Source organism: Anabrus simplex, chromosome 2 (assembly GCF_040414725.1).
Source record: "Anabrus simplex isolate iqAnaSimp1 chromosome 2, ASM4041472v1, whole genome shotgun sequence".
Classification (NCBI taxonomy): domain Eukaryota; kingdom Metazoa; phylum Arthropoda; class Insecta; order Orthoptera; family Tettigoniidae; genus Anabrus; species Anabrus simplex.
This window is the reverse complement of record NC_090266.1, coordinates 610,973,018-610,999,561: the sequence shown is the minus strand read 5'-3', so window position 1 is coordinate 610,999,561 and position 26,544 is coordinate 610,973,018. Positions and strand designations below refer to the sequence as shown.

Genomic DNA, 26,544 nt, shown 5'->3' with positions numbered 1-26,544 from the left:
CCATCATGTTACCCTTACCTGACTCTTTCAATTTCCTAGTAGGTTCTTTCAGTCTCTTTTTACTCAAGGAACAATCCTAACTCAGTTTCTTTCTACTCTCCATCTCAAACTCTTCATTTTCCTGTTATAACAGGCCCTCCCTCCCCAGTGAACCATGTGACCTTGCCGCAGTAGGGAGGCTTGCACCCAGTGAAAAGATAGCTGAATCGTAGGTTCAACCATATCGGATGGGTATCTGACAAGAGACCAGACTAACGAAGAGTTCAGTGAAAAAGGGGTAGCAGACTTCGGGAAGTTGCAAGGGCAGCAGTCTGGATGATTGACTGAAATGGCCTTGTAATAACATTCAACATAGCTTAGCAGTGTTGATACTGCTACATGGCTGAAAGCAATGGGACTACAGCCAGAACTAATTACCGAGTCCATGCAGCTCTCTCTGTGTGAACGAATGATGTACTGATTATGGACTCCTCCCAGGTAAAATATTATGGAGGTAAAATAGTCCACATTTGAATCTCTGGGTGGGGACTACTCAGCAGGGGGCAATCACTAGGAAGATGAATACTGACATTCTGTAAGTGGGAACGTAGAATGTTGGAAGTTTGAATCATCGTGATAGGCTGGAGAATCTGAAAAGGGAAAATGGATAGACTAAAATTAGATGTAGCTGGTATAAGCGAAGTACATTGGCAGGAAGAGCAGGATTTTTGGTCAGGCAACTCCAGAATTATCACAAAATCAAATACGGGAAATGCAGGAGTTGGTTTAATAACGAATAAGAAAATAGGGCAGTTAGTGCAGCGGGTAAGCTATTACAACCAGCATAGTGAACGAATTATTGTTATAAACATAGACACCAAGCCAATGCCCAAAACCATAGTACAGGTGTATATGCCGAATAGTTCAGCAGATGATGAAGACATCAAAATAATATATGAAGAGATAGAAGATTTAATACAATATGTAAAAGGAAACTAAAATCTAATTGTGATGGGAGACTGGAATGCAGTTGTAGGCCAAGGAAGAAAAGGTAATGCCGGAGGAGAATTGGGTCTGGGATGAAGGAATGAAAGAGGAAGTCTGCTAATTGAATTCTGCACTGATCAAAATTTAGTCTTTCCTAATACTTGGTTCAAACACCACAAATTATGGCTGCATACGTGGATGAAACCTGGGGACACAGGAAGGTATCAAATAGACTTCATAATGACTAAGAAGAGATTCAGAAATGAGGTGTTGGATTACAAGATAAGGAGCAGACGTGGACTCTTGACCACAATTTGGAGGTCATGATGTCATTTGAAGTTGAAGAAATCAAAGAAAGGAATGCAACAATATGGGATCAATGGGATCAAGATAAGTTAAAAGAAAAGAGTGTGAGTGATGGTTTCAAGGAACATGTTGCACAAAGATTGCATGAAAAGGCTGAAAGATACACAATAGATGAAGAGTGGACATTCGTGAAGAATGAGATAAGTGTTGTGTGTGTCCTCCGCGCCTACAATCTCCGCAGCCCGCCCGACACATGGATGTTTCCAGAGACCACGAGGCAGGCTGCAGTACGCAGACGTGATCGTCTGTGATGTCAGCCAGCACTATAAAAGGAGCAATGTTTCTCGCCTCTCCGGGACTACCACAGTGTCCAACGACCAGACTACACCGCAAGTCAGACACGGAGGTACGCTCTTAAAAATGTGTTCTGAACAGGTGGACTGATTCCTGGCCGTGAGGTTTCACCTCTGGACATTGCCTCATTCATCCTGCATCCCGTAGCCACGTCGAGCACCCATCCAAGCATTCTGCTACTCACTCAAGTCCCCTACAGTCCTCCGACTCCAATCATAGCATTCTGATATATATGACGACTAGACGCAAGTTCCTTGCAAGTTATACTCCTCCTGTTAGCATTCTGCTAATACAAACTCTCTCTACAAGTTCCACTTGTTATTATACATGACCGATAGTTTTTGACTATCAAGAACATTCTCTCATTTGAACAGACTGTCTCATCAAGACAAGATTGAATGTATATAGGAATCTCCATTTGTACCTATGTAAATAATACTCAGGCCCTCAGCCTACTACCTTGTATTAACATTAAACGTATGCAACTCAACAAGCTTCAAGAAAAGTTTTGTTCTATTTCATGTACATATAGTATAAATGTGTTGAAGTAATAAACTTTTATGTTGTGCCTTGTATACCAAGTTCCTTGTATACAACAATAAGTAGGGCTGCTGACGAAAGGTAAGCTCAAGTAAGAATCAGTCGAAAACATGGGAGATATTAGACCTGAGTGATGAACGGCAAAAATACGAGAGAGCACAAAAGAATACAGGTGATTAAAGAATGAAGTGCATAGAAAGAGCAGAAAAGCTAAGGAAGAATGGCTGAAAGAGAAGTGCAAGGATTCTGAAGGTTGTATGGTTGTAAGAAAGGTAGATACTGCATACAGGAAAATCAAGGAAACTTTTGGTGAATAGAAAAGTAGGTGTATGCATATTAAGAGCTAAGATGGAAAACCACTTTTAGGGAAAGAAGACAAGGCATAAAGTTGACAGGAACATATTAAACAATTGCATCAAGGAAAAGTAATAGATGCCAAGGTTTTGGAACAAGAAGAGTCTGTTGATGCTGATGAAAGGGAGACCCAATTTTGAGGTCAGAATTCAACAGAGCTTGGAGAGATCTAAATAAGAACAAAGCACCTGGAATTGATGACATACCTTCAGAATTATTGAATGCCTTAGGAGAAACCAGCATGGGGAGATTATTCCATTTAAGATGTATGATACAGAGTATCGTTATAGCTATTCCCAAGAAAGCCGGTGCTGACACGTGTGAAAACTACTGCACCGTAAGTTTAGTGTCCCATGCTTGCAAAATTTTAACACGTTTTAATTACAGAAGAATGAAAAAACAAGTTGAAGCTGAGTTGGGAGAAGGTCAGTTTGGCTTCATCAGAAATGTACGAATACGTGAAGCAATCCTCACTTTTCGTCTCATCTTAGAGGACAGAATTAAAGACAAGCCTACATACTGTACATGGCATTCGTAGATCTAGAAAAGGCATTCAATAATGTTGATTGGACCATTGCAGTCTGTTATGCTTATAGTGCCTTGCCATTTGCCTCCACTTCCATGCTAAATCGCGAACATCTCGTATTCAAAGTTTTGCTCACAGGAGGGCTAGTAGGATGTCTCTCTTGACAGTTTTCTTAGTTCCAATAGGCAAGAATTTCCCTTGTTAATACATGTGTTTTGGTGATTAACGAAATGTTTGTGATTATGAATGAGTTCCTTCTTGATCAGCCTTGACTGAATAAGTATCACACTTTAGGAACATAAGGTATGTACACTATTTCTATTGCATGGGTTCGTTTAACTGTCGTAGGTGGTCATCAACTACAATGTATACTGTTGTGTGCGATAATGCAGGAGTAAGAGAGGGAAAGTAAAGGGGGATTTCATTTCAGATTTCCATGCAATTCAGAGTTTAGACTGAAATGGCTCAGTGCTATTTCTAGAGATGTATTTGTACCCAATTTTGAGGCAAGAACATCATTCGTATGTGAGCAGCATTTTCTTGAATCTGATTTTTGACCTGGGCTGACAAAGAAATTGAAGGATAAAGTTTCCACCACTGCATTTGAAGATTATCCTGCACATAAAACACCTAAAGTAACCGCAGAAAGGGGAAGAATTGTGAAACATAATGTGAACCGTGGAAAGAAGAGGAAGTTAGACGATGAGTACACAACTCAAGGCAAAAACAGGAAGATGTGATGAAAACCCACTCAATGTGCAATGTACCAATCTGACTGATCATAGTAGAAAATCCATTGAAGTTCAGAAGGAAAATAATGCTGACATTAATTTAAGTGCTGCAAAGAATTTGTCGTCACTAAGAATAAAACTGTGACATGCAAATAAGAAAGCTAAAACATTAGAGGTGGAGGCAGAGGAGGCACTTGGACCAATACAACAACCTGTACTATGCATGGTTTTTAAAGAACATAAAACATGAAATAAATTGTCAATTTTAATATAAAAGACCCAAATGGCCAGAAAATTGTTTAAAACAATTTGTAATTTGGAAATTTATTTCATCTAAAGGGTACAACTTCGCTAGAAGCAATTTCTTCAAATTACCATCAAAGAGCACACTGTGCCCTATATAGGGGATATATCGTATTTACGCGAATAATCCTCGCATATTAAAAAAAAATTTGAGCCACAAAATTGGGGTGCGGATTTTATTTGCATTAAGGTTGGCAACACACTCCTTGCTCACCTAGTTTTTGATGTTACATCTACAGTTATGCTTTGTGTAACCGCAGATGGAATAAAACTGTCCCATATGTCATATTTAAACAGAAAACAATTCAGACATTTAATTCTAAACTACTTTCACGTTTCTTAAAAAAATAGTATTTTACAGAGTAATTTAAATTCAAAATTTGTCCACGTCACAATACAGTAGAACACGTTTTCTGGAACGTGCAGGGGATGTAGCTTTCCGCACTTTCACTCACTTCGGTGCGTCTATAGTGTGTTTCACACTTGCTAAGTTCGAATTTTTTTTTTGTATTCGTCGATGCCACAATATCACGTAGCAAACAATGTGCGGAGAAGCAGAATCCGCAAACAATGGCAACGTTGACACTAGAAAATTTTTTTAATATTTTTTTTACTGCCGAGCCCAGACGGACTTAAGGTTTTAACCTCTTAACTGGGCACGACGTATATATTCGTACGCTGAATGTTACAGGGTCATGAACATGACGAATATATACGTACTAGTCTTTTACCGCAAATATCTCCTGGGTATGACGAGCTACTTTGCCACGTTGAGTATTGTCGTCTTAATTGATGTTTTTCCTGCACTATGGCAGCAAATACCACATCACACTTCTTGAAGCTTATTTGTTTTTATTTTACAACTGTGCAGTGCTACTTGTCCGCAGTAGGCCAAATATGGCAGCATCTAGTTCAAAGCGTAAGTTTGAAACACTCGAAGAAGATGAGATTATTCAACACTTAGAAAATTATTGTGACGATTTATCTTCTCAGAAATCTGAAGATGAGTGGTTTGATACAGGTGAAGGGGAGTCTGATAGTGAGAGTGGTTCAGAGAATGAGAATGAAGAACAAGATGAACAACATGACGAATCGGATGAAGGCGAAGTGCTAAACATGTTTCAACTTTCCCGCCGTGTGGTGTTTCACGTCAGAAATTTGTATTTTCTGGTGCTATTGGTGTAAATGTGGACTTCAATGATGAATCCCATGTGTTGGAAAATTTTGAACAGTTCATAGGTGATATGTTTCAACCTATTGCCGAACAGATCAATGTGTATGCTAAACAGTTTTTAGAAGCCCATCCAAACTTGAAACCATGGTCACGAGCGAGAGATTGGGTGGATACAAATCCAACTGAGATAAAAACTCTAATTGGACTTCTAATGCTGCAGGGGATAGTTCATAAGCCAGAAAACAGTATATATTTCTCGAAACGGGAAAGTATCGCAACCCCTTACTTTTCGAAAATTATTTCTGGGAAAAGATTTCATCTTTTCCTGAAGTTTCTTCACTTCTCCGACAATTCCAAATTTGACCCTACCCTGCACAACAAGAAGTTCTATAAAATTCAGCCGGTACTGATGATGATGCTTGTTGTTTAAAGGGGCCTAACATCCTAAGGTCATCGGCCCTTCAGCCGGTACTTGATCACCTACAATCAAGATTTTCTTCAGTATGCACTTCTGAGCGAAATGTATGTGTCGATGCATCCCTCCTTCTATGGAAAGGACAATTGGGCTGGGTACAATTTATTCCCTCTAAAAGAAGCAGATTTGGCATGAAATTCTATAAACTTTGTGAAACTGGGTCTGGTTATATGTGGAATTTTGTAGTTTATACTGGCAAGGGCACAGTGTATAGTCAAAGATATCCTGGTGAGAATGTTTTGTCCAGAATTGTACTAAAACTTACTCATAACCTTCTAGCTATAGGATATTGCCTCTATATGGACAACTGGTATACTAGTCCAGTACTAATTGACACACTGTGTAGCAGAAATACTGATGTTGTGGGGACTATGAGAATCAACAGAAAGGAATTCCCAAACACAGTGACGAGGGTCAGACTGCAGAAGGGGGAAACAACTGCAGCCTTTCATAAAAAGCAAATGATCATGAAATGGAAAGACAAAAGGGATGTTACCTTAGTCAGCACAATCCATGATGACAGCATGAGTGATGTTCAGACAAGGAAAGGAGTAATCCATAAACCACTCATTGTTCTAGATTACAACATGAATATGGGAGGAGTGGATAAAAATGATGACCACGTTCCCAGCTACAAACTTGCCAAAGAACGCCTAAAGAAATATTACCAGAAGATGTTCCATTACCTGATGGATCTGGTGTGTTTGAATGCGTTTATAATTTATCATAAAAAAAGGAGGACGCCTACGTAGGCTGGACTTTCAACTGACCTTATTAGAGGACTTATCTTCAACCGGATGAGTGGCAGAACAGCAGCCAAAAGGACGTCCTTCAAAATTACCAACACCTTCTCGACTACTGGGGCGATACTTGCCCGATTTTGTTCTGTGTACATCGAAGAAGAGACCCACTAGAAGATGTGTAGTGTGTTGGAAGAATGGAAACAGAAAAGAGTCCACGATCTGGTGCCCTGATTGTGAGAAGGCACTTTGTGCTGCACCATGCTTCAGGCAGTTTCAAACAGATAAATTACTGCAGTTCTAGTGAGGTAAATGATGTAACTGACTGTAAGGTTAATGTAAAATCTTTCACAATGTCACTAGTATGATGTGTAATTCATAAATATTCCTTTCTTTTATTTGTTTTAAGTTTAGGTGCTAACATATGAACAAAACACTCAAATTTCCATCAGGTAAATGACCTTGCAGTTAATGAAATATGGTTCAGAATGTCACATGCATGATATGATATTTATAAATACCCCTTGCTTTTATTTGTTTCAACTTTCGGCTGTCAAATATGGGCCAAACTCTTAAATTCCAACCAGGTAAATGACCTTGCAGTTAATGTAAAAATGTTTAAAAATTTCTCTAACATTAAAATTAATTAATTAAAACTCCTTTATTTTACTTTTTGTATCACAGATGAATGATAGTAATGACATTACTAACTTTTCTGCCTATTCTGCCATGTAACAACAATCTGCGGAAAAAATACACACGGCACGTAACACTAAGCACATCAATAATACCCAGTTAAGAGGTTAAAGGAGATGGGGTCAATGTACTATACTGTGTTACAACGCAGACGGAAGCGAAAGACTTCCTCCTTTCATCATATTAAAGTTCAATAAGCCACGATGTTTTAGGGTGTCTGGCACTTTCCGTGCAAGTACAAGGCAACTAAAAATGCAAAGAGTACAGTAAACCAGAAAATAAAGCACTTGCACACGGGAGCCAGCATAATTTGTCCTCGTCTCTGAATTGTTTTTTTTTTTTCTTTCATTCGTTGCATGAGGTTATGTTTGCCAGTGATTTATCCATGTGCATTATTTGCATATGTAAATGCACTTTGTTGGATACATTTTGTAAATAGTTTTTTCCCATGGCATTTGAAAGGTTTAATCTGTGAATCAATGTGATTACATGCATTTATGGGTCTTAGAAGACTATGTGACGCAGCAAGGGTTGGCATTTCTGAACTACTCTTCACAAGAAGAGTGCAAGAATTTTATGCCAGGAAACAGAAAGCTAAGATAGCTGCTAGAAGATGAGATACAAAGGAAGCTATATGCTAGGATTTTCTAAGGAACTTACCAGTTCCGAATATTGGTACAAATGATGTATAATTATTATAGAAGACAATTGTCAGTTTATACGTTTGACATTCATATACTGTCAACAGCAACCAGTGTATTTTACACCTATCCTAAGACCATTGCAAAAGAAAAAGTAGTGATGATATGTGCTCCATGCTCCACCATTTAGTATACAGTTATATTACCAGTAATGTCAGAGTGCTGTACATATTCTGTAAATCCTTTGGTGGACAAAATAACAAGTATACAATGTTTTGCTTCCTTTACGATCACGTACCTGAAGAAAAGAGGTTTAATTACGTGCATGTGACATTTCCCATCTGAGGACACTCCTACGTGGAGCCTGATAAGTTTATGGGATTAGTACAACGAACAGCAAGGACTGAAATTCTAGATCATTGTGTTTGTGTTTTCGAGTCTGCTAGGAAAACGCCTAAGCCATTTGACATGGTGAAAGCAGACCAGTCTCTTTCTAGAGCTTCGTCAAAACATTTGGAACATATGTACATCGTAAAGTGTCCCTTCCAACCTCGACCAATCAGAGAATTACAGGTGGTAAAGAGTCACTCCATATTCATCTATCATCGCCCCATATATCATAGATTCTATGAGTAATCAGTAATTAGGACGCCTTAACAGCTCGGGAGGCAGAACATTCCGGAAAACGAATTGAGCTTCCTAATTATCAGTATCCAGGTATGTGAAGGGTTGAAACAAGTTATCTGACGAGCCTGATTATTTTGAAAACAATCCAATCTTCTACTTAGAAATTTTCTAAGCAATTCTTCAACATCATTAATTAAACAAAATGTGTTGTTTATTTACAATATACGGTAATTCTAATTTCTAAGAAGAAGTATATGGATCTCCGTCATCTCAACAAACTTTGCACAAATGAAGCTCAGCTGTACTTCCAGTCCCTGCCTCATAAGGAGTGAAACAGAAAAGCTGCCATACCTGTCAATCTTCATAGCATTATAGTTGAAGTGTTTTAAGTGCTATGTTTGCACTTAGTTCATTCATGCCAGCAGTATTTTACATAAATTAATGCCATTGTAAGCATAAGAGGAGTGCTGGTAACAGCAATGACATTCCCCCTTTAAGATCTTTGCAACTGTACATAACGTTTTTTTGAATTTATTAAATTTACTTGCCTAGTGCAGTCCTATAATTTTGAGACAAATAGAACATAAAGAATGTATGAGTGAGTGAAAATGTTTCCTGAACATTTTAAATTTTTTGATATTCCCTTTTCTTCCCCTGAGAAAAAGTAATTATGATCAGTGAAAAATGGTAAATAACAATTAAATACCTTATGAGATGGGTTTGAAGCAGTTGTTGAGGAGTGGGAAAACAGGTATGTACCTATAAAGGTGGTAAGGAATGGTAAGGACCCATTTGTGTTGTCTGGGTCATCAGCCCATAGACTGATTTGATACAGCTCTTCATGCCACCGTATCCTGTGCTAACCATTTCATTTCTACATAACTGCTACATCCTACATCTATTCTAACCCGTTTGTCATATTCATACCTTGGTTTACCCTGCTAAACTTCCTTTAAAAACTAACTGGACAAGTCCTGGGTGTCATAAGATATGTCCTATCATTCTATGTTGTCTTCTAGTAAAATTTTTCCAAATCGTTCTCCTCTCACCAGTTCGATTTAGAATCTCTTCATTAATGATTCGATCTACCCATCTCGTCTTCAGTATTCATTTATAACACTACATTCCGAAAGCTTTTATTCGCTTTCTTTCTGAGCTAGTTATCGTCCATGTTTCACTTCCATACAATGCCACGCTCCAGACAAAAGTCTTAAAAAACATCTTTGTAATTCCTCTATCAATGTTTGAAGTGAGCAAATTTCTTTTCTTAAGAAAGGCTTTCCTTGCTTGTGCTAGTCTGCGTTTGATATCCCCCTTACTTCTGCCATCATCAGAAATTCTACTACTCAACTAAAAATATATCATCTACATTTTCCTGCATCACCAGATTTCATTCAACTACATTCCGTTACTTTTGTTTTGGACTTGTTTATTTTCATCTTGTACCGGACCGCGGTGTAGGGGTAGCATGCCTGCCTCTTACCCAGATCTGAGGGCTGGTTCGAGGTCCACTCAGCCTACGTGATTACAATTGAGGAGCTATCTGACTGTAAGATGGCAACCCCGGTCTAAAAAGCCAAGAATAACGGCGGAGAGGATTTGCCATGCTGACCACACGGCACCCCATAATCTTCAGGCCTTCAGCTGAGCTACGGTCGCTTGGTAGACCATGGCCCTTTGGGGCTGTTGCACCATGGGGTTTGGTTTAGTTTTGTTTTCATCTTGCACTACTCTTCCAAGACTGTCCATACCATTCAGCAATTTCTCCAGATCTTCTGCAGACTCAGATAAAATAACAATACCTTATAATTGGCAAATCTCAGAGTTTTCATTTCCACTCCTTGGACTGTGATTCCTTTTCCAAATTCCTCTCTGATTTCCTTTACTGCCTGTTCTATACAAACACTGAAAAGGAGAGAAGACAAACAACAGCCTTGCCTCACTCCGTTCTGGTTTGCTGCTGCTTTTTTTGCAGCCTTCAATTCTCATCACTGCAAACTGATTTTTATACAGATAGTAGATAATTCTTCGTTCTCGGTATCTGATCCCGATCACCTTCAGATTCTCAAATAGCTTGGTCCAATGATCACCGTCTGCTACGCTATGCTATGCCTCATCGCTTCAGCCGGAACCCTGTTCATGCAGTAGTGTTACAATCCTCTGCTGCTCACCTCAAAGCACTGCATGGAAGTTCCTCACTGTCTTCCTGCCTACTGCAGGCAGCTTAAACTCTTAAAATATCCTCCGACAAAAGGTTTTCCGTTTAGGTACTTAAAATGTTAAAATCGTTCTGTTGTTTCGCAACTACTTTTTTTCAAGAAAGATAGGAATTGCTAGTTTATAAATTAGCTTGCTTAACTGCTTGTTATAACTGCTGTCAGAAGATGAGATGCGTATTAGTAAAGTGAATTTCGTCATTACAGGCAGAACAATGTCGGTCAAAGATTCACACAATCTGGTAGAGACAAAATTTGGAACTTCGCACATGAATTGGAAAATTATGATCATTATCCACACTGATTCTTCAGTTGGATAACACAGCTTATCTGAAGCATGTCCGATGTAAATTAAATGTCAGCGGGAAACTAATTTCCGTACCTGAGAGGTAAAAGGGCATATGTCCATTTTTTGTGATTCTGAGTTACGGCAGTTTTGTGTTTAGTATAACTGAGCGCATCAATGGAATAAAGGTGGTGGTCCTGTTGCCATTCCCTGCAGATTTAGTGTGCGACATAAAGGCAGTAGCCCAGAGTGCTTTTGGGAGGGAAACGGCGCATTTGGGAAATCCGCCTTTTGCAGGAAAATCTTAACAAAATGGACACGAGTCCTTCTTCTTCTCAGGTACATATTTTACAGTTTATTGAGTTTGAGTATTGAGTTTTCTTTTGCATTTGATGTACTATAAAACCTCCAGCAGTGTACATTATCGATGCTTGTATCATAGTAATGAATCCAAGACCTGGAGTGTTAATAAGCAGTGAGTGCATGCAAATTACAGTAAACATAATAGAACATGTTGTTTTAGCCATCAGTCCATAGAATGGTTTAATCCTGCTCTCCATTCCACCCTATACTGTGCTAACCTTGTCATTTCTACATAATTGCTGTATCCTACATCTGCTCTAAACTGCTTGTCATATACCTAGGTCTGCCCCTACTGTTCTTACAGCCTACACTTTCCTAAAAACCAACTGAACAACTCCTGCATGTTTTAAGGTATGTCCTATTATTCTATATCTTCCTCTCGTCAAATTTAGCAAAATCAATCTCCTCTCACCAATTTGATTCAGTATCTCTTTATTCAGGATTCGATTTATCCATCTCACCTTCAGTGTTCTTCTGTAACACCACATTTCAAAAGCTTCTGTTCTCTTTCTTTCTGAGCCAGTTATCGTCCATGTTTCACTTCCATACAATGCCACGCTCCAGACGAAAGTCTTCAAAAACATCTTTCTAATTCCTATATCAGTGTTCGAAGTGAGCAAATTTCTTTTCTTAAGAAAGGCCTTCCTTGCTCGTGCTAGTCTGTATTTTATGTCCTCCTTACTTCTGCCAACGTTAATTATTTTACTACGGAAATTAACAGTGTTCATCTACTTCCTTCAAGACTTAATTTCCTAATCTAATACTTCCTGCATCAGCTGACTTTCTTTGACTGCAATCCATTACTTTTGTTTTAGACTTAATTATTTTCATCTTGTACTTCTTACCCAAAACTCCATTCATACCACTCAGCGATTTCTCCAGATCTTCTGCAGTCCCAGATAAAATAAGAATACATCTGTAAATCCCAGTTTTGATTTCCTCTCCTTGGATTGTGATTTCCTTTCCAAATTCCTCTTTAATTTCCTTTACTGCCTGTTCTATATAAACATTGAAAAGCAGAGGGGGCTAATCTACAGCCTTTCCTCACTCCTTTCTGGATTGCTGCTTCTTTTTCAAGGCCCGTGATTCTTATCACTGCAGACTGATTTTTACACAGATTGTACATAATTCTTTGTTCTCGGTATCTGATCCCGATCACCTTCAGAGTCTCAAATAGCTCGGTACAATTAGCATTATTAAATGCCTTTTCTAGATCTACAATCGCCCTGTACATGGGATTGTCTTCTTTAATTCAATCTTCTAAGATAAGACGTAAAGTGAGGATTGCTTCATGTGTTCCTACTATTCTTCTAAAGCCAAATTGATCCTCTCCCAACTCAGTTTCAACGTCTCTTTCCATTCTTCTGTAAATAATATGTGTTATTATTTTGTAGGCATGAGATACTAAACTAATGGTGCAGTACCTTTCACACTTGTCAGCACCGATTTTCTTGGGAATAGGTATAAAAACATTCTGCTGAAAATCGGGTGGCACTTCTCCTATATCATACATCTTACACACCAAATGGAATACCCCTACCCCCGAATGCTGGTTTCTCCTAAAGCATTCAGTAATTCAGAGGGAATGTCATCATTTCTAGGTGCCTTGTTGCTATTTAGGTCCCTCAACCCTCTCGAATTCTGACCTCAAAATTGGGTCTCCCATTCCATCAGCATCAACAGCCTCTTCTTGTTCCAGAACCATATCATCTCATCTTCACCATGATGCAACTGTTGGATATCTTCCCACCATTTTTCTGCCTTATCTTCTTTTTGTAGAAGTGGTTTTCTATCTGAGCTCTTAAGCTTTCAATATTCATACACCTAGTTTTCCTTCTCCAAAGATTTCTTTGATTTTCCTGTATGCAGCATCTACCTTTCCTAGGACCATACAACTTTCAAAATCCTTGCTCCTCTTCAGCCATTATTCCTCAGCTGTCCTGCATTTTTTATCCACTTCATTCTTTAATCACCTGTATACATTTCTGCCCTCTTCATAATTTGCATTCCTGTATTTTTACATTCGTCAATCAGGTCTAGTATCTCCTGAGTTATCCAATGATTGTTAGTTGATCTTTTCTTCCTTCTTCTCCTTTCTTTCTTTCTTAAAATTTCTTCAGCAGCCCTACCGACCTCATTCTTCATGACTGTCCATTCTTCCTCTATTGTGTTTCGTTAAGCATTTTCTTTTAGTCCTTGTACAACATGTTCCTTGAAACAATCCCTCACACTCTTTTCCTTCAACTTGTCTAGATCCCATCTCCTTCCTTCCTTTCTTCAATTTCTTTACTTTCAGGTGTCATTTCATGACAAACAAGTTGTAGTCAGAGTCCACAGACTCCTAGGAAACTTCTGCAATCCAACAAATGGGAAAATATTGTTGATAATTGAATTTACCTGGAGGTTCATTAGGGTTGTGTAAGATATTCATCCCTGAGCTTGGAATAGTACTCTGTAAAACCTCTTTCCTCTGCACTTTCTTGCCCAATATGATCTTTGTTTCCATTTGTCCTTGATTTCTCTGTGTGTGGGATGATAATGAAAATATCCTGGTCTTGCTGAATATTACTGCTCTAGAACCTGGCATATGATTACTTCCTGAAATATGTCTTGATTTACTGAAGAAATTCTCTATTGAATCACTGTTAAATGTTCTCATAAGTACAAAATGAAATCCAGGGGACAGAAGGTAGCTACTTGATACAATTACCGGTCGAAGAACTCATCAATAGGATAGCTTCATATGTTTCTTTACTCAGAAATCCAGGAGCATTTTCTTCACACTGCATTTCTTAATTTCCACCAGGTACGCTGGAAATTTGTTTTCCAACCAAGATAGTCTCTTGCATTTTCGCTTTATGGTGATGTGCATTAGTGCTATTTATATCATAAACATTGAACCCTTTCTTTATGAATTTCAAAAAAGTCATACTTGCACCACAATACTTTAAAGCTTGTGCTTTCAAATTGGAAGAATTTTCCTTCAAATATTCCAGAGCAGTGATGACCTCTGTAGAGAATATTTATTGTGCTCTTTTTATATTCACCTTCTCAAAGTTCGTAGGTACAACGTGTTTTCTTCTTAGGAAAGGAACATCCTTAATTATTTCCTTTGATTGCAATTCAAGTAAGTTTTCTAGGTGCCTTCCTGTAATATCCTATACCTGTCTGTCAGCCTTTTCTAGAGGAATGTTTCTAACATTCTTCAATATGTGCTACTGGTCAAAAGCTAAAAATAAAGATCTGCTTTGGTTTTCCAGATGACATATTTGTGGCTTTATTGCTTTTCCTTCAGCCAATCAACTCATCATGTTTGCATTTGTTTTGTGATTTTCAGTATATGTTCTCTTTGAGTTTTCCAAACTGGGCCTGGATGAAGGAAGTTAACTGTTTAAGCATCACCACCATCCTCTGGTTGTTCTTCATTTTCAAGTCCAACTGATTCAATAGTCCTGTCTCACGGTTGACAGTTAACGTATCCACACAGAGGCACACGAGATGCTGTCAGTTGGTACAATTAATTTTATTCACATATACCGGTATTCACAAATTAACACACACATAACCTTAATCACAGTATCAAAACACTTCACTTCACCATTATTAAAAACAACTGCCAACACTTCAACATGGAGGTTACAACTTTGAAACACAGTTGAAAACAGGTGACTGCGTATTTCAATATGGAGACTGCAAATATTGCATGTCAGCCCAGGATATACACTTTCAGTAACTAACCTTATTACTGCAAACCCACAAGCCTCCCTTTGTTTAATTACTGACAGCATTAGAGTATGAAGTTTGAAACATCTTCAACAGATAGTGCAGCATTTTGGGTTGTTCAGATGGTACAAGGAGTACCTCACACAGCCAGTAGTGGCAATTGGGAATAAGAAGTGGGGGGGACACAAAAATTCATAGACAACAAAAGGTATCCAGGTATGGGGGATATAGCGGAAGGGGCTACATATCAAAACTGAAAAAACAGCCATAAAATGGTAAGATTTTTTTATGCTCTCTGAGCGAATTTCGATAGAGATATAAAGGTTGACAAGTGTACCAAATTATGTGTGATAATAATAGTGCTGTACAATAACACTTTCACCAAGGAACCATAATTACACATGTATTACAATTAAATAGACGTATGGCGTGATTATAGAATTTAAAAGTAATTTATTGTTTGAATACACAGTAACGAAGTAACAGACACTAGACAGAACTGAACATACACATTGACTGAGTGAGACTGCCAGACTGACTAATGAGCACGGCAATCGGGTGACCTTGGCAAAAATATACCCGTTACTCATCGTCGCAGAACATGCTACACATTACTCCCGGGTCTCCACTACTTGCTGTGGCGCTGTACAATTCGGTTAGCCACGACGAACGACATTTTATGCGTTTTTCCGCTAAGTATTTTTCTTAATAATTAAAGAAATTAAAGGAAAGAATTAGCTGTAATCAACTCCTCCCCCCCCCAATCGTCGCTACTGTATGCAGCTACAGCAGAGATTCAAGTGGTTCAGTCAGCAACCTAACCTTAGGGTTGGAACTGTGGTTGCAATCAAGGAAGACAACCTGCCCTGTGGTGGTGCACAAACTTCATCCTGGCAGAGTGACAACCGTCAAAACTGCAAATGGTCAATTCAAGAGACCCCTTGAGTGAACTACCTACCCAGCTGTCAGTGACAATCTCTATTTGAGGGTTTTGATTTGTTTTGTTTTAAGTTTTATCTTGGTTGTGACAAATTTATCAGTACATTGTGTAAAAACATTCTGCAGGATGTACATATTATTTTCAGTGTGAAGTATTAAGTGTTTCTTTCTTTTTTGATTGTGGATAATCAATTGGGGAGGGGGGAGGGGTGTTGCAGTGTTATGTGCACTTGTTCACACTAGAGTGCAGCACTTGCTGCCAGCAGCATGGCAAATTGGGAGAGAATGAGAGACTTCCGGGGAGGTTAGAAAGACATGGCGTGACGCATGGAGAAAAGACATGTGGACAGACATAAATCAAGTTCCACATCCATGCGGATTCAAAGATTTTGTACTGCAATTTTAGATTAAGTGTTTCAATTAGTGTACACGATTTATATACTGTGGTAGTTTCATTATATGTTTACACATGTGATAGCTTAGATCCAAGGGATTTGCAACCAGCCCACCTCATGGCAACCTTTTACACAGTCCACTCACCAGTAATTCACATCAACAAAACAGTGAGCCTTAAACATTAAATAAACAAAGTCTCTATCACAAACAACAATTTGTCTGAGAAAACTTGAGATTAACAAATTGCAAGTAGATCTCCTTTTTAAGGTAATGCTACACAGTACAAATTGCTAATAGAGTGCAGGTAGACATGCTTGGGTTTCACTATCTTCTATCTTAATTCATTTTTATGACACTTACATTATGGGCCTGAATCCAAACTTCCAATGCACTGACTGGCATGTAGTAAGCTTTGACATAAAGTTCTACTAACTCAGCATTAGGTATAGGTCTCAGTGATGTTAATTTCTTCAACTTAGAGAGAAACTGAGTGAAATCTAACAACATGAGACCACGCCCTCCAACAGAACATTTCTTTGCACTTGAAAATCTGAAAAAGAGCAAGAGAAAGCCTTTCTTGAAAAAAGTATAAAAGCCACAAAATTATTAAAAATATCAAACAACAGCACATTTCAATTATAAGGAATATGTGTCCAACAGATTTATTTTATTTAACATATACCAAATCATGGTTATCAAAAGGAAGGTAATGATAGAGGAATGAATACAAGTCACTATTACATTAAAAAAAAAATTCCAACCGAGATATAATGTAGTCTATTACATCATTATACATCATTAATTGTGTTAAGTTCAGTAAGATTTCAGGATCTTGAATGATGTGATGGATGATTTGTCTTGTCATTCCCGCCATCTGAAGAGGGCACCTTACCATAATTGAAGAGTATGTCAATGAATCTACCATGGTTTGTGGGAGGTTGTCATGGCTGACACCATTGGAGAGCACATTCAGCGACGTCAAGGAAGAGAGAAGATACAATCTACAACCAAGGCAAAGTCGACGAGTGTGATAGACTGTTGAAATTGTTTCAAGCTATACGGGGAAAATTGATGCAAGTGTAATAGACTAATATCACTTGGAAACAATATTCTTTAACCCATGGGTAAATAATTTAAATATAGATTCTTCTTCTTCTTCTTCTTATTCTTATTATTATTATTATTATAATTATAATAACTTGTGAGGTGTGGCTAGGAAGTTGTTTACATCTATTAGCATTATTATTTGCGTAGTTGTGTACAAACTTTATTTGGTATAATCACGATCGTATTATTTGTGAGGTTATGTCATAAAAAATCTGCTGTATATATACCATATTAATATGAGTTTACTTAATTTAAGAACACATAATTCATAGTATATAATTTACTATTACCTGTATATATTATGTATAATCCACTACAATATTGTGCAACACACTGTAATAAGTCCAGAACAATGCAATGTGTGACTAGAATTGTGTAGAAACTTCCTTACATTGTAAATAGGCTATTCTCTTTTGGGCAAGATACGTAAACGATACCTTAGTAATTATGGATGAGAAAACAGTAGACGCTGCTACCACTCTTCTCAGTCTTAATAGCATTAATTCACACATGAAATTCACACTTTTATCTGAAAATGATCACAAAATAAATTTTTTAGACTTAAACATCGTCAGACACTCAAACTTTTTAAGCTATAAGATTTTTAGAAAACCTACTCAAACAGCTTCTACAATCCGCCAAGACTCTTCACATCCTCAGATTCATAAATGAGCAACTTACAATAGTATGGTTCACCGAGCCTTTAATGTGCCTATGTCTAAAAAAAGACCTAAAAATTGAATTGAACACTATTCGCATGATCGCAAAATGTAATGGTTACAATAGTTTTTTTTCATTCTAAGAATAATCAACAGATACAAGCATCGTCCTTTGACCATGCCAAAGATAGAAAAATCCAACGTCCCCTCAATTTCTACCTTCATGTTTAATAAAGAGATCTATAAAGTCACTGCGAGGAGTTTCAACCTAAGATATTCAGAACATGTTAATGCCCTGAAATATAACAAATTCTCAGCAGTAAGACAACATATGCACAATTATATCATAGTTTTACAGACATAGAACAAGATATGGAAATCCTCAAGACGATAAATAAAAGACCCCTCCTTAATATAACAGAAAACTGCTCCATACATTTGCATCAGACTTCAATTCAAATTACAACCTTAATGACATTTTGGAGGAGCCCAATATTTTATTTGACCTTCTTATTAATATTTTTAGAAAAGTTAAGTCAACAAATCAGAATTCAATTTTTCATTCTATTCATGGTACCTTCATGGTAACTACCCCTATTTTACAAGTCATTAACCTCATTTTTGGTCCGTATTGATGACGGTGATTACATACAATTTACAAAATATTCGTTTAAGGTTAACCTAGTCAATACTTACAATATCACATTTTGTGGTTAAACAATTATAAAAAATAGAAAGATCGTGAACATGTTTCACCCTTCTTAATGGGCATCATCAGCACAATGGATAACCTTAAAACAAATAATTACAATTAAGACTGTTTACAATTATTGGTCATATAAAATTGGAATGAGACGTTGTGATGTTAAAAGTTATTTTCAATATCATGATTAAAAAGTTTGATGTGAATGTTACAAACACAAGTTAAAACTATTGTAGTACAATTTTACAATATTGTCTAAAAAATATATATTTATATTGGTGAGAAGTTTTTTAACCCCTCAGCGCCGACCTCTATACGTGGTATAGACCCTCTTTTCTTTCGTAGCCGCCGACCTCTATACGTGGTACAGACCCATACATGGTTTCACATTTACGGCTATAGCGCAAAGAGTTTTGGAGTTATGGATACGCAAATTGTTTTGTTTCCAAGGGGAAATTTTGGAGTTTATCAGTGTTGTAAAATAAGAATTGAAGATCGTTAAAATGTAGTTGTTTTTGCAAGGATACATATTTGTCAAGTAAGTCTGAGCACTAATCTCTTGCTTTTTTTAAAGTCTGTTTGCTTCATTCTTTCCCGCAGAATAAAATAAAGAAATGATGATCTGAGTAGTTTGTTTTTTCGCGTGATGTTCTTTGCTCTATTTGTACAGTGACAGTGCGGTTTATTTGTTATATTTACCTTTATTTCTCTGCTTGTAATATTTTCGTAACTCTCCACGAGCGCTCTGTGTAGGCATCAGTTAGTGCTGCTTTCTGTCATACGATACGAGAACCAACTGTGCATGGTGTAGATCACTTTTGAAAGACGATGTCTGAACGTTTTATCTGAAATATGTATCGAGTTGGTTTATTTCGTCATAAATGTTATTCCCCTCATTCAGTTTCGTACTGCTGCCTTCGGTCTTGCTGCAGCTTCATCAGTCCGTGTGACGCGCCGCGCTCAATGGCTAGCTCCTGCTCAGGGTAACGTGCTTGAAATATTGTATAATTCAGATGAAAGTTTAGTCGGAAGTAGTAGTGACAGTATTAGCAGTAGTGATAATGAAATAGATGATTTGGCTGTGGCGGATGCAGTGGTAAATGATGAGAGTGACGATGAGGAGGAACCAGTACTTGGAAATTTCGTGTGGGAGACTATGGATAATTATACGGGTCAGAGGGAAGTTGTCAACAGTGAATTCGGACCAAGAGGTGGTGCACAAAATATCAGTGAAATCGCTGAATGTTTTGAAACGTTCTTTGATGTTAGCGTAGTAGAGTTAATTGTGAAGGAAACTAACAGGTATGCGGAGCAATATCAAAATGCTCGTGGAACCCGTTCGAACCTGGACACCTGTCAGAGTAAATTAAATTTATACTGTTAGCTTTATTTCTGCTGATGGGCATTGTACAAAAGCCAACATCTCGGTCTTATTTTTCGAAGAGCAGGGTCATATCAACACCTGGGTTTTCAGATGTCATAAGTAGGGACAGGTTTGAAATGATATGTAGGTTTTTGCATTTTATAGACAACAACAGCTTGTCTACATACCAAGGGCCTCCAAAACTGTTCAAAATATATCTTATTCTGTGTCATTTGAATAACAAATTTCAGTCCCTGTACTTAACACAGCAAAATATTGCTATTGATGAAAGTCTGACTCTGTGGAAAGGGCGCCTCTCGTTTCGGCAATACTTGCCACTAAAGGCCTCAAAATTTGGCATTAAAACATTCGAACTGTGTGAGTCAAGTACTGGTTATTTGTGGTGTTTTCTTGTATACACAGGGAAAGGAACTCTCATTGAATCAACTCTTATCAGACCCGAAACCCCGAAAACTGCAGCAATTGTCTTGAAATTGTTAGAACCTTTGTTAGGCCGCGGACACACCTTATGGATGGACAATTACTACAATAGTCCAGAATTAGCGAGGGCTCTAAAACATAATCATTCAACGGACAGTGTTGGGACACTGAAACTGAACAGAAAAAACGTTCCCAAGGACGTAAAGGAAAAAAATCTTAAGGGGGAAATAATAGCTAGGCATTCTGGGCCCGTCACTGTGCTAAAATGGTGTGACAAAAAAAAAATGTTACGCTCGTGTCCACATACCACAATGAAGAAACAAAATGTGTTACAAAGAGGGGGAAAAAAACAGTAAAGCCCTTATGCGCGATAGATTACAACTATGGCATGGCGGGCGTTGATCTCAAGGACCAGTTACTACACATGTTTTTAGTCGAAAGAAAGAGAACTACTAAATGGTATATAAAGCTGTTCAAAAGACTGTTGAATGCAACCGTCCTAAATTCTCTAATAATATTCAGACAAGCCACAGGGACAATCATTGAGCAGTTATCTTATCGGATTCAGCTGGTAGAAGGTTTGTTTACAAAATACGCCCGCACGGGCGAGGAACGAAACATTCAAGGCCGGCGCGCATCAGATAATACAGTTCCAAGGTTGCAAGAAAGACATTTTATCAGGAAATTAGCACCAAAAAGTGAGAAATCCAAACCTCAGAGACGTTGTATCGTGTGTTCAAAACACGGCAAAAAGAAGACGTCGGTGTACTGCTCCCAGGAGTGTGACGTGGGTCTCTGTCTCGAAGAGTGCTTCGAACTCTATCACACGTAACTAAATTACTAAGGTAATGTGAAAAATTATGTAATTATCTGCATGTACATAGTTCGATCATAAGGAATTCCAAATTTCGTGAATATTGTGCTACTCTTATACTTGTAGTAAAGCTTTGAGTGAATCAATGTATTTCTGACGCGCGTAGTTGAAATCTCATCCGGCCGCGGGGAAGGAAGCTCTTTAAATGGCTGCGACGCTGAGGGGTTAATCAGTATTCGCCTGGAATTGAAATGGATCCTCTTCTTTTAACTTTTTGGTGAAAGTCAGAATTATTGTCGTGTTAACCATCAAGTAGATTTGAAGAATAAAATATGTATAGAACATATGTTCCTATTTGTAGAAAATTAGATCGGGAATGAACATTTCGTGTTTCTTCTCGAGTTAAAATGGTTAAAACACATTCAGGTGAGGATATGTTAAAATGGAATATACGTTGAAAATTTTTCTGATGTACTAGTTGGAATATTTAACACTATAACAGTAGTCTTCCCATTTGTTGTGTAAAACTCAATGATTTGAATGTTGATAAACTGCAAAGAAATATAAAAATGCATTTAATGTGTATGTATAAATAATGGATGTGATTGTATAGTGTTATGGGTTACGTAAAAATAGATACTTACTTGAATGCCGTAGAGTGTCTATCTTGTTCTGTTATTAGTGTTAGTCTGACTGGCGTTCCTGCTACGCGTAATGTATGGGTGTGGCGGAGGGAGGGGGACGGGTTGAGGGAGGGGGACGGGTTGAGGGAGGGAAGAATTGAGCGGAGTAATACGTACTGGTATCGGTACGGGTGGGGATTATTCGGAGGGGGAATTGTAGGTTTAGTATTCGGGGGGGGGATAGATGGAGTTGTTGAAATGGCAACTTTTAATATATGCAGAATTTTCTTTTGATTTGGGATAACTGTTTTCAATAACTTAGGTATTAATGTGCATAAAGAACTCTTAATCTCCGTGTCGTCATTAAGGTTGCGGTCTTTATTAAATGTTTTATCCAGATAAATATAAATATCTTCTAATTCATTTAGTAATTTTCCCTTGTTAGTATTCCTTATTATTGTCAGATCTTTTTCTATTGAGGTAAAATGGTGGCCCGTTTCCTTCAAGTGTGTACTCATAGCGGAATATTTGTTATGTTTGTTGGCATTGAAATGGTCCATATATCTTGTAATAAAACTTCGCCCAGTCTGGCCAACGTATGTGTTGTTATCATTAAGAAAATCTTCTGTTTTTTGGATACATGCACATCTATCTAATAGAACTATAGAACTATATAACAACTATACAATAGTAAACAAAGACCCGATAGCAAGAATGCAACGAAACATAAAATCATTGCTAAAAAAATCAACTTTTCTTTTTAATGACCAGGAACAACAAAGTCTCATAAACATGAATCCCAGCCTCCCTAAAGCTAGAGCCCTCCCCAAAATACATAAGAAAGATATCCCAATACGTCCCATCATTAACTGTCGTAACAGCCCAACCTACAAAATTTCTAAATATATTCATAACTTCCTCAAAAGACACTATACATTTAATAACAAGCATCCATTAAAGAATTCAATTGATTTTTGCAAGACCCTTAATGATTTCAACTTACAATCCCATCATATAATATGCTCTTTCAACGTAGTTAACATGTTTTCAAATATTCCGATTGAAGACACCATTGATATTATATACAACAATATCAGTAAATAGAGTAACCTCAGTAAAATGGAGATCGAAGAATTTATGACTATATTAAAATTTACATTAGATAATAACTATTTCACGTTTAATGGTAGGATTTACAAACAGAATGGCTTGGCAATGGGAGACCCTATTTCGGGTATCCTAACCGATATCTATATGGATACGATAGAGCACACAAAAATTAAAACCAACATAAAAGGAATTAGTTTATAGTTAAGGTTTGTGGATGACATATTTGTCATAATTGACAAGAATGTCACCAATAGTAATGAAATATTAAATGAATTAAACAAGATCAACCCCAATGTAAATTTTACAAAAGAAGATGAACATGGAGGCTCTTTAAATTTTTTGGATATAAAAGTTACCCGATCTAATAACTCCTTTGAATATCAAATCCACAGAAAGCCTACACACTCGTCAATTACAATAAATAATTCTTTATTACATCCCGGATCGCAAAAACAGGCATCTTTTTACAGCCTAATATATCGAGCCTTAAGAATCCCCTTATCTCCCGTAAATTTGAGAACTGAATTAAATTACATAAGAAATCTTGCAGTAACCAATGGATACAAAATTGAAATGATAAACCGTCTGATATATAAAATAAAAAACAAGCTATCCACTAACCTCAAACCAGATAGGCCCAACAGAAATAAACATGCCGTTTTCACATATAATAGCCCAACTATTCACCAAATTACTAATACCTTCAACACGTATAATATAAACGTAGCTTACAGAACAACCAATACTACACAGAACATATTTTTTAATTGTAATAAAATAAATAATAATAACAGCAAATATTTAAGTTCAGGAGTATACAGGTTGACATGTTTGCAGTGTGGTTATTCATACGTTGGCCAGACTGGGCGAAGTTTTATTACAAGATATATGGAACATTTCAATGCCAACAAACATAACAAATATTCCGCTATGAGTACACACAGGAAGGAAACGGGCCACCATTTTACCTCAATAGAAAAAGATCTGACAATAATAAGGAATACTAACAAGGGAAAACTACTAAATGAATTAGAAAATATTTATATTTATCTGGATAAAACATTTAATAAAGACCGCAACCTTAATGACGACACGGAGATTAAGAGTTCTTTATACACATTAATACCTAAGTTATTGAAAACAGTTATCCCAAATCAAAAGAAAATTCTGCATATATTAAAAGTTGCCAATTCAACAACTCCATCTACCCCCCCCCCCCCCCCCCCCGAATACCAAACCTACAATTCCCCCTCCGAATAATCCCCACCCGTACCGATACCAGTACGTATTACTCCGCCCAATTCTTCCCTCCCTCAACCCGTCCCCCTCCCTCCGCCACACCCATACAATACGCGTAGCAGGAACGCCAGTCAGACTAACACTAATAACAGAACAAGATAGACACTCTACGGCATTCGAGTAAGTATCTATTTTTACGTAACCCATAACACTATACAATCACATCCATTATTTATACATACACATTAAATGCGTTTTTATATTTCTTTGCAGTTTATCAACATTCAAATCATTGAGTTTTACACAACAAATGGGAAGACTACTGTTATAGTGTTAAATATTCCATCTAGTACATCGGAAAAATTTTCAACATATATTCCATTTTAACGTATTCTCACCTGAATGTGTTTTAACCATTTTACCTCAAGAAGAAACACGAAATGTTCATTCCTGATCTAATATTCTACAATAGGAACATATGTTCTATACATATTTTATTCTTCAAATCTACTTGGTGGTTAACACGACAATAATTCTGACTTTCACCAAAAGGTTAAAAGAAGAGGATCCATTTCAATTCCAGGCGAATGCCGATTAAAAAACTTCTCACCAATATAAATATATACTTTTTAGACAATATTGTAAAATTGTACTACAATAGTTTTAACTTATGTTTGTAACATTCATGTCAAACTTTTTAATCATGACATTGAAAATAACTTTTAACATCACAACGTCTCATTCCAATTTTATATGACCAATAATTGTAAACAGTCCTAATTGTAATTATTTGTTTTAAGGTTATCCATTGTGCTGATGATGCCCATTAAGAAGGGCGAAACATGTTCACGATCTTTCTATTTTTTATAACTGTTTAACCACAAAATGTGGTATTGTAAGTATTGACTAGGTTAACATTAAAAGAATATTTTGTAAATTGTATGTAACTACCCCTATTCCCGCATCCCTCGGCCTCGCCTTAAAAAAGCCCCTTCTTTCTTTCCCCTCCCATCCTTGCTCTCTCTGTTCTTCCTACCCCGCACTCCCCTCCAATCCTCATACATACCTTCCCTCCGTATCAGTAACGTACAACCAGCCACGTTTTACACATCACAATGCAAGGTGAGTTACATATTACTTATGCCATTTGATCGGCCCCTTTTCTTTAGCAGTTCTCGTACTAATTTTGGCTTTTATTATTATTATTTATTAGGTCAAACTTCTTGTTCCGCATTGAACTGCGAATCCTTACCACCTCCATCTTAGAATTAATCTGACCTTCATGCGCAACATTTGCCCTCAGCGTTAAGAACATCAAGTGGAAGTTTTATAACTGCATCAATGCATCTTGTTTTAACATTAATCATATTATGTGCACAACGTGATATTAAATATCATTGTTACCACACAACGTCACCTGACTATTAGAACTTTGTAATGGAATGAAACACATTTTTAAGAATCTTCTTCAGCATCAAGATCAATTAACTAGAAACATTCCTTAGTGGCATCCAATTGCCTTATTTTAATGTACTGTGTGCACAATTTAATTTTTAATATCATCGTGACCACCCTTTATCTTCAGTTTTAACTTTGTAACGGTACATTACAATATTCAAAATTTGTCTAATTTTAACTTTCACATGTTCATTTAACGTCATTGTATTGTACATTGTTTTTGGACTACTGTATAATCTCTAATATCACCTGCCACCGAATAAGACCTGCAACCTTATTGTGAAAGAACCAAAAAAAAAAAGTGAAGTCAAAATTATTTACAATCTTTACTAACACACATCAAATGATTAGAAAATACAAATAAAAGTATACAAACATTTCCAGAACGATATCCAATGAGTTCATTCATCATCATCAGTACCAACTTCAGAACTTTCATCACCATCACCTTCCCACAAAATGTCGTCATCGCTACCATCCACAGCTTTAGAAATGCTACATTTCCCGAAGCTCTTTCATATGAGGTCTCCAGGGATACAATTCCATGCCGTCAAAATCCATGAACACAGCAGCTGAACTTCCGGGCGCTGAATGCGACCAGTTGGCGTCAGTGTGTGATTAACAGCCGCCATCCATTCTGTATAGAGCTGTTTCAACGCTGCTTTAAATGG

General features: G+C 37.3%; 1 protein-coding gene across 1 annotated transcript in view; it reads right to left on the bottom strand.

Annotated features, from left to right (window-relative positions):
- Vps50 (vacuolar protein sorting 50) overlaps nucleotides 1-26,544 on the bottom strand; it is a 323,674-nt gene that overhangs the window by 18,271 nt on the left and 278,859 nt on the right. The window contains exon 17 of the mRNA XM_067141007.2: nucleotides 16,717-16,906. Coding sequence (XP_066997108.2) covers nucleotides 16,717-16,906 — 190 coding nt within the window. The remainder of the gene's footprint in view (nucleotides 1-16,716; nucleotides 16,907-26,544) is intronic.